Source organism: Scylla paramamosain, chromosome 14 (assembly GCF_035594125.1).
Source record: "Scylla paramamosain isolate STU-SP2022 chromosome 14, ASM3559412v1, whole genome shotgun sequence".
In the NCBI taxonomy this organism is placed as follows: Eukaryota; Metazoa; Arthropoda; class Malacostraca; order Decapoda; family Portunidae; genus Scylla; species Scylla paramamosain.
In genome coordinates this window covers 4,176,492-4,185,559 of record NC_087164.1, presented here as the reverse complement: position 1 = coordinate 4,185,559, position 9,068 = coordinate 4,176,492, and the positions used below count along the sequence as shown (strand labels likewise).

The window sequence follows — 9,068 nt, the reverse complement described above, 5'->3', positions numbered from 1 at the left end:
GGGAAGAGATACCAGACTTCGACTAATTCCCCAATTGATTTCAAAAGTCCATTGAATTAAACTTCTTAAAGTCACAACTATAAAGTAAACAGTAACTTAATTATTCATATTTTTCATCCCTGAACTCACAACCTAGTCGCCCCCCCCCCCACTAAAAACAAAATTATAACTCTTAATAAATTTCCCCATTGGAAACCTTTATCCTTAGTTTTCCCGCCGATTTTCTCACAAGCAAAGCCAGATTCTCTTGGATTCTCCTCAGGTGAGCATGCAGTCTGATAATCTCCTCCTCCATTTCCTGTAATATTAAGTAAGTGTTTGTTTAACAATAATTTTACTAAAGAGATTCTCTTGGATTCTCCTCAGACCCTCCCGGATTCTCCTCAGATATTCCTGTTGATAAACTATTTCTGAGTGGATAGATATTCGCATTTTTTCGTTCTTTTTTTGTTGGTTTTCTCCGCGTGACTAGTGAAACCACCTGGTTCGAGATCACCGTGTGAGACTATCCTCAGGTCTATACATACTTTTTGGTTATATTTGTTATTTATTTATTTATTCTCTGGTATCCCCCGCAATTCAGTAGTCGCGAAAATATCTCGATCGTAGTTTTTATGTAACTGAAGAGTACGCTACCATTTATTTTGTATTTCTGAATTCCTTTCTTATTATTATTTTTCGGATTATTCCATTATCAATTAAAAATCTATAAAAGTGTCAATATTTGTATTTCTTTTAATCTAGTGATAGAATCTGAATCATCGTCTGCCACAAGGGATTTTTTTTTTTTTTTTTCGTGGGTACTAAAAGAATACATACCAAACCCATTGTATATCATTATGCCATGCACTATATTTTATAAAAATATAATGCATGATGTAGTGATGTGCACTGGGTTTAACTTAAAATATCATGCTGGTGGCCACTGTTATAGGAGACGATAAACTTGAGAAATAATGCAATTTTCCATATGTTTCCACAAAGGTATATATCTTTTGGTTAAAATAAAGATAAATAATGCGTGGTATAGTGATATACACTGGGTTTGGGCACTAGTGTTGACGGGGCCCCCGGCTGGCGGGGCTGCACCCAGTATGTTGGTGAGTTGGCAGTTGTGTATTTTCCTTGCAGTGTTACCAGATCTGACGAGGATTTCTCTCTCTCTCTCTCTCTCTCTCTCTCTCTCTCTCTCTCTCTCTCTCTCTCTCTCTCTCTCTCTCTCTCTCTCTCTCTCTCTCTCTCTCTCTCTCTCTCTCTCTCTCTCTCTCTCTCTCCCTCCTGACTTATTAACACTACAAGGAAAATACAGAACTGGCAACTCAGACCTGCCGGACACAGCCCAGCCAGCCGGGGACCCCAAGTTGACACTAGTGCACTGGGTTTGGTATGTACTCTGGTCAAAATAGATAAATAATACACTGGGTTTGGTATGTCCTCTGGTTAAAATAAAAATAATGCGTGATGTTGCGATATACACTAGGTTTAACAAAAAAATATCATGCTAGTGCTTTAGCTGGTGGCCACTGTTATAGGTTTGTTTTCAGAGGAAGTTCCCTGATGACACGGCAACAAGTTATGTACATTTTATTCCCTCCATAGAAGAAATGTCAATCTCTTGGTCGTGGGCACAACTAAAGACAGGCAAACATTTGGATGAAAGTAATCACTGGATGATTGCCTGGCCATGAAATAGTGTTACTCTGTGAAGCAGGTAATGAAGTAAACACCTGTAACACACGACGGCACTTTCATCATGGGTTGTGTGTCTGTGCTAGGTCAGCTAGTACGAGGTTAGAATTAGAGTATCCCAGGGTCAGGGTGGTACCTTTCACCATTATGTGAGGGAATCCATGCAGGGTTAAAAGTTTATTTTGATAGTAGATAATCATCAATAAGTTTGCATATATTTTTTTGGTTGTGGTGTGATTTTAACTCAGTTTTGGCATTCAGCATTGCATATCATACCTCACTATACTTCGGTGTGGTTGACATGGAAAGAGGAGGAAAATATTGCAGAACTCATTTCTGAGCCAGGCGTTGTCTCATAAGAATTGTGGACATCCTTTTTTGTTTGGCTCTAACTCATGTTTGGGGGTTTATTTTTGACTGATATTGCTTCTAGACCAAGCATGATCATCATTCATTATTATGAGCGTGAATAAAATATCAGCAATACTATTGTAACTCCCATATATCAAGTATTCTAAGACCTCCGAGACATCTGGACGGCGATTCCGCTGGCCTCGAGAAAGGTGCGTGCATTTTCAATTTTTGAATTAACTAGATGGATTTTCTAGTTTCCTTTAATACTGTACGCAAACGAATAACTTACGCGTCTCCGCATATACGTTCAGACACATACGTTCAGTGAGAATCACTCGCTGTTAACTATATTACGAGCCAAAATATGTCTGCCCTTCGTCTCTGATCAAGCCACACTCGCGATCGCGAATTGTGGCTTCATTCATTGAGAAAGACTAGGCTTATTATTTTATATTGAGCTGTATTTCATGGAATTTAAACATAATAACCACAAAAACTGTGTACCACCATTTTAATGTTTGCCGGGGCAGAGTTGGCGGTAATATGCAAGTGAGGAGCATCAGAACTTGAAGCAGATTCCAGCAGCTTGTGTTTACATGGGGCCGCAGTGAATTGCACAAACACTCAAGTCTTTATGAAAATGAATAAGTCCCCATGACTTCATCCACTTCTCTTTCTTTGGTGCCTACACAGCCTCTCTCATTTTCAGCCCTGTTTTAGATCAGGTAAGGTAAGCCTGTTTCCTTGTTATTCATTACCAGTGTCATGACTAGGTAGACTCATGTGTAACAAAAAAAGGGCCGTGTTGGCGGCCAGTTTCCTTTTCAATTAGAGCAGTGGTTTTCAAACAATTTAGTATGACGGCACACTAAAGCACGGTTTACACGCTACGATAAATTGTAGCGATTTATTGTAATGAAAAGGTTGTTACAATTTGTCGTTACGTGTAAGCAGGAGATCGTAGTGATTTATTGGAGTTGGAATTGGATTGAGTGGTTGGTGCCAGCAGGCTCAAATCTATATGCATCGTAACGACAAGTTTGAACGTGTAAACAAGGTTCCAAGATATCATTACAATCTAGCTCATTTTCAGATTGACTGCTGAAGTGTGAAGTCCTGGTGCGCAAGAGCTAATTCGAAATATAAACTTAATACACAGTGATGGCGAAGCAAACACCTCATGAGTTCTTAAGTGAATTCATTGAACTTTATCGGAGTTTTCTGTGTTTGTGGAAGATAAAGTCCCACGAATACTCTGATAGGAACAAAAAGGACCTGGCCTATGCAGAACTAGTGAAGAAATACAATGAGTTTGATCCTTTAGCTGAAAGAAACACTGTTGTCAAAAAAATAAATTCACTACAGACTGTTTACAACAAAGAGAAGGCAAAAGTGACCACCTCGATGAAATCAGGCGCAGGGTCAGAGGAGGTATACAAGCCTAGTTTATGGTATTATGACCTGCTTCACTTCTTGTATGATCAAGACTCAGCAAGATCTGCTAGGAGTACAATGGATGATGAGGACAAACGAAAAGAAAATGAGGTAAGTTTGTATTATATTCATATAATATCAACGACACTCTTTCCATAATATATTTTACAAAAGGAATGTATTAACATAATGAATAGATGCGTTCAAATTTTACAAAAATTAGTGTACACATTTTTATTATACTGCTTTATAATATAACTGTTTGATAACCTTACTAAACTAAACCATTTATTTATATTGAAACTGTTTGCAGTTTTGATTTTGAAACCAATAATCTCAAATGCTCAGTGCCATATTATCTTGCCATGTAACTGAACCCACTCCATTAAAATATGAGCAAAACTTTTCTCTAACTTGTTTTGCTTGTTCGAGAACTTGTCCTCTTGAACGTCGTTCAAGGTTGTGCAGAATATCAGGATTGCACCTTGAACCGAGGTGAATAGTACCATCGGTATTATCTTCCTTATCAAAACATTCAGTAGGGGCGTATGTCACTGATTTATTGCGCATGAAATTGTGTAACGCACAACAAGTGAGGATTACTGAGTTTATAGATTCAACTTTTAAATTAATCGCAGTATGTAAAATACGAAATCTTGATGCCATAATTCCAAAAGTGTTCTCAACCACTCGTCGTGCTCTGGAAATGCGATAGTTACATATTCTTCTCTCGTTGTTCAGTGAATCCCGATTGTAGGGTTTAATGAGGTCAGGCCGCAGTGCAAAGGCATCATCCCCCACAAAAACGTATTCCATATCAAGATTGGAACTAACTGGTTCAGACTCAGGTATATCTAATTGATTATTTACAAGTTTTTCGTAGAAAAGTGAGTTGTTGATCACACCTCCATCAGATAGTCTACCATTCGTTCCAACGTCACAATAAATGAATTCACAGTGAGCGTTTGCTATAGCCAGCAATACAATGCTGTGCGTTTTTTTGTAGTTATAATAATGTGATCCACTATCTTTTGGGGGAACAATCCTAACATGTTTGCCGTCAATAGCACCCAAACAATGAGGAAACTGCCATTTGTCTTCAAAATCTTGTGCTATTCTTCTCCATTCCTTACTTGTTGTAGGAATCTGTAAAATAAATATAACGAAAGTTATTAATATCATACTATTTGTTCCGATACTAGTTGCGTAAGAAATTGGTAATAATTATCAATATGCTTTCATTCATACATGTATCCATATAATAACATTTGATATTGGGTTCTGTTCTAATCTTATTTTTCAGGATGGTTTTGAATCTCAAGATGTACAACAACAGGATGATCCTGGCGAAACTCCTCATCCTTCACCGGCTTTGTCAGAGTCAGATTCTAATGAACCAGGTACATCACGAACCCCTACACCAAAACCAATAGCACCTCGCCCAAAACGGAAACAGCAGCTGACTCTAACAGATGAACTCATACAGCTAACGGGGCAACATTTAAAATCTCTTCGTCCTGATGACGAATTCGAGGCCTATGGAAAGTATATAGCTCATAAGCTACGCTCCCTTAAAGGTATGCAGGCTGTATTTGCTCGAAAACTAATTAATGACGTTATTTTTCAAGGGGAGATTGAGGAACTTGATAAGGACTTCAAAGTTACGAAAATTCAATGTCAAACATCATTAATTAGAAATGACTTCCAGGGACTATGCCCTCAACAAAATAGCCCTTAACCATCATCAGTCCTATGATCCTCAAGTATACTACCCTCAACAACAGAACAGTCGACCATCCAATAACATTCTGCAACTTAACACGATGCCTCTAAACCCTCAAACAATTGGTTGTGATCAGATGCGCACTCAATATACCAGCAATCAACAACCAGAACCTCAACTGGCTGTTTCTAAAGAAACTACTCACTTACAGACTGAACCCAAGAAGACAGTGGATAATAATGTATCTACTTATTTTTCAAATTTTACGGTGTAGTAGAACTTATTTAGTGTTTAAGATGTTCTTTGTTTACCATTTGATGTTTTTTTTTCCTTGTAAAAAGGAATGTGTCAAATAACAATAAAATATTATGTTTCTGAACTTATTTAGTGTTTAAGATGTTCTTTGTTTACCATTTGATGTTTTTTTTCCTTGTAAAAAGGAATGTGTCAAATAACAATAAAATATTATGTTTCTGAACTTATTTAGTGTTCAAGATGTTCTTTGTTTACCATTTGATGTTTTTTTTTTCCTTGTAAAAAGGAATGTGTCAAATAACAATAAAATATTATGTTTCTGAAAAATAAATGCATTATAACTGTTTATTACTTTACCTGTATGAAATTCTTGAGCACTTGGTAAATAGCCTCGCACGTTTCTGGGATTATTATTGAGAGAGAGGGTTTTGATATGGCTGTTGAGTATTCCATGTCTTTTTAAGCTTCTTCCGGTTGCAAGGAATTTTAGGGTAGCGGTTAATTTTTCATGTGGAGATATTGATTTTCTCATAACTGTGTCTTGTTTCCTTATTAATGGAGAAACTAAATTTAACAATTCCATATAAGTGTCTTCTCCCATTCTCAAATAATTTCGCCAGTCATTCGGCTCATCTCTCAATGTATCCAACAGAGTTATATGAGAAAACACTTGTTTTTTTCATTAACCAATCACGGCTCCATTTTTTTTTATTTTCGTTTTTTTTCTTGATCTTTCTTCCACTAAACACATCCCAAATGCAGACCACCATAATGTTTCTTCCATGACGGTCAAGTAAAGACTAAAAATACTGGATTAAAAATCGTTGCATGTAAACGCTCTTTCAATCATCCAGTAAATCGTTACTGTCTCAGTGTTCAATAAATCGCCACAATTTATCGTAGCGTGTAAACCGTGCTTAAGAAACAACTAATATTTTTGCGGCACACCTACCCTTATATATATATATATATATATATATATATATATATATATATATATATATATATATATATATATATATATATATATATATATATATATATATATTTCCTATTTTCATGATTTATATGAAGTCTTTTTGCCATGCTACTGCACCGGCATTCACAAAGTAATCCTTAAATCTATCTCTTACTACCTTTGCAATTTCAGGATAGTTTCGTGATCCCTGACCGTGTTGCAAACCTGCTAAATAATTAGGATCTGCAGTTAAGCCCGGCAAAATCATCTTGCTTATTGTATCCTCCCTATGGAAGCAGTCCTCTGGGGAACAGTCTGAAGGGCATGCTTTCCGCAAATAGTTATGTAGCACAACACATGCCATGACAACTTTGTCAATACTTGTCAATTTGAGATTTATACAAGTGTGGAAAATTCTAAACCGGGAAGCCATAATGCCGAAGGCATTTTCTGCCACTCTCCGTGCCCTTGACAGCCTGTAGTTGAATACTCGCTTCTCACTATGTAGGTCCTTTTGAGAATAAGGTTTCAAGAAATCTGTCCTTAATGCAAATGCCTCATCTCCCACGAATACATATGGCAAAACAATTTGAAGTAGCTGTTACTGACTCATGTGGGATGCAGAGCTTTTCATCTTTGAGTCGCTTACCAAATTCTGTATTATCAATGACTCCTCCATCTGATACGCAACCATTAGTTCCAATGTCTGCCATAATGAATTCGTAGTTCGCATTTACAACTGCCATTAACACAAGACTGTTATATCCTTTGTAATTCCAATAATAAGACCCTGATTCTGATGGCGGCGTTATCCATACATGCTTTCCATCAACAGCACCGAGACAGTGGGGAAAATTCCATCTAAACTCGAACTGTTCTCCAACAGTCTTCCACTCCTTTTCTATTGCCGGAAACTGAAACAGATAAAAGATACAATGCTATGAGAGAGAGAGAGAGAGAGAGAGAGAGAGAGAGAGAGAGACTTGGACTATATTTATAGGTGTTCTCCTTTCTAGAGTATTGCTGAGCCACCAGCTGATGATCAAATACCTTCATGCAGCAATGCTCCTGTAGTGAAACGGAGCAGGGGAAACACTACTAAGGCAGATTACATTTTAAACCTGGTCGATCGTAACTTAGAAGAGAGATCTGAGAGACATGATACTCCTAATGAGACATTTGGGAAGTATGTAGGCCAAGCACTCGACTCCCTGGACAAGAAAACAGCAGGCTTTGCTAGGAAACTGATAAATGATGTGCTTTTTGAAGCAGAGAATGGGAATTTGTCTGCCTATTCTAAAATTGTAACTGACACATACCATTCACATGAATCATTTGCAACACCAGTACCACAGTCGTCAAGTTCCTTTCATGTAAGCGATAATTCTAATAGTGATTCCAATGTGTCACAATAATTTGCCAATTTTCAGCCCTTGTAACAATTTCATATGTGGCTGGCAATCAAAGAGTGAGATATAAAGGGTTATAATTTTGGATTGGTTTGGGTTTTGTCCCTTCGTTTGCCACTGTGGTTAGAAAGCATTGCACATTTCAACAGAAGGTTTCAGTATTTTTCACATATTATTACTATGTACTGATTTTCCTCAATAAATGAACATTACATATTGCATATCATAACCCACCTTTAAATAATCCTTCTTAAGTATTTTGTAGATGGCAACACAAGTTTCTGGTATAATCTTGGATAAGGTGCTAGTTCCTATTACAGCTGAAAATCTCAAGTCTTGCAGAGATCAGCCTGTTGCTAAGAAACGCAGTGTTGCGATCAGCCGTTCATGAGGGCTAATGGACTTCCTCATTACGGTGTCTTTTACATGTAATGAATGGAGTGACCATATTCAAAAGTTCTAAATATGTTGATTCATCCATGCGCATATAATTGCGCCATTCATCTGGGTCTAATTTCAGCTCTTTCATTAAATTGGTATGTGAAATTTGGTCCCTTTTCAGCAACCAGTCCTTTGTCCACTTTGAACGCTTCCTTTTCTTTTCGTTGAGGGCAATCACTATCCCGACTGCCATCACCTCGTCTTGGGTAAGTGACATGTTGCTCCTTCTCCTTTTGGCACCAACTGAGGTTGTCTGTCAGTTTGGTTTGAATGTGTAAACACTCTTCAAACATGTTGTGTTGGAGGTTTGATGAGCGTGTTGGCCAACATGCTTGACCGTGTAAAACCCCCATTGCATTTGCCCTCTCAAGCTCTTTCTCTCATCGACGGGTCGGTTGTTGTGGCGTGGGCGCTGATAACACACCTGCAGCATAATGAACATCATATGCTGTAGGGGCCCAGCAGCGTCTCGGGGCCCACTCCAAAGCCACTTCACGACACTACTCATGACACTACTCATGTATAACAACCAGTCACTACAAATAAATAACGCTAACAAAGAAAACATAAGATGTCACACCACAATGTATCTCTAGCCGTCATGTAAGTTGTGCGTGCGTGCTACAAAAGCCAACTACAGCCGGTGCGTTGACAAGACCGCATTTCCTTGGTGTTTACTTGTTTGATAGCAGTTCTGTGACAAGTGACGGTAAAATTGCAGTTTAACACAATACACCGTCTTGTTTTTACTTCCCCTATCCCCAACAATCTTGGGGGACCTGTTGGGAAAGTTGTTTTTTTTTTG

The 9,068-nt window shown here is 37.9% G+C and overlaps 2 protein-coding genes across 8 annotated transcripts in view; one reads left to right on the top strand and one right to left on the bottom strand.

Annotated features, from left to right (window-relative positions):
- The window catches only part of LOC135106768 (uncharacterized), a 28,076-nt gene extending 22,277 nt beyond the window's left edge, over positions 1-5,799 (top strand). For 5 of the 7 annotated variants that reach the window (XR_010271460.1, XR_010271461.1, XM_064016058.1 and 2 more), the window contains 2 exons: positions 3,137-3,588; positions 4,781-5,799. Coding sequence is in view for 5 of the 7 variants with exons in the window: in XM_064016058.1 (XP_063872128.1) it covers positions 3,205-3,588; positions 4,781-5,215 (819 nt within the window). In the remaining 2 variants the exon portion in view is untranslated. Of the gene's footprint in view, positions 1-2,279; positions 2,774-3,136; positions 3,589-4,780 lie in introns of those variants that run through there. The other 2 variants (XM_064016060.1, XM_064016059.1) reach the window with 2 other exon arrangements.
- Positions 5,800-6,519: 720 nt separating this feature from the next.
- On the bottom strand, positions 6,520-7,159 carry LOC135107109 (uncharacterized). The gene is made up of 2 exons (XM_064016820.1): positions 7,019-7,159; positions 6,520-6,924 (listed from the first exon to the last, which is right to left on the bottom strand). The coding sequence occupies exons 1-2, from the start codon at positions 7,157-7,159 to the stop codon at positions 6,520-6,522; spliced, it is 546 nt and encodes a 181-aa protein (XP_063872890.1).
- Positions 7,160-9,068: the final 1,909 nt, after the last annotated feature.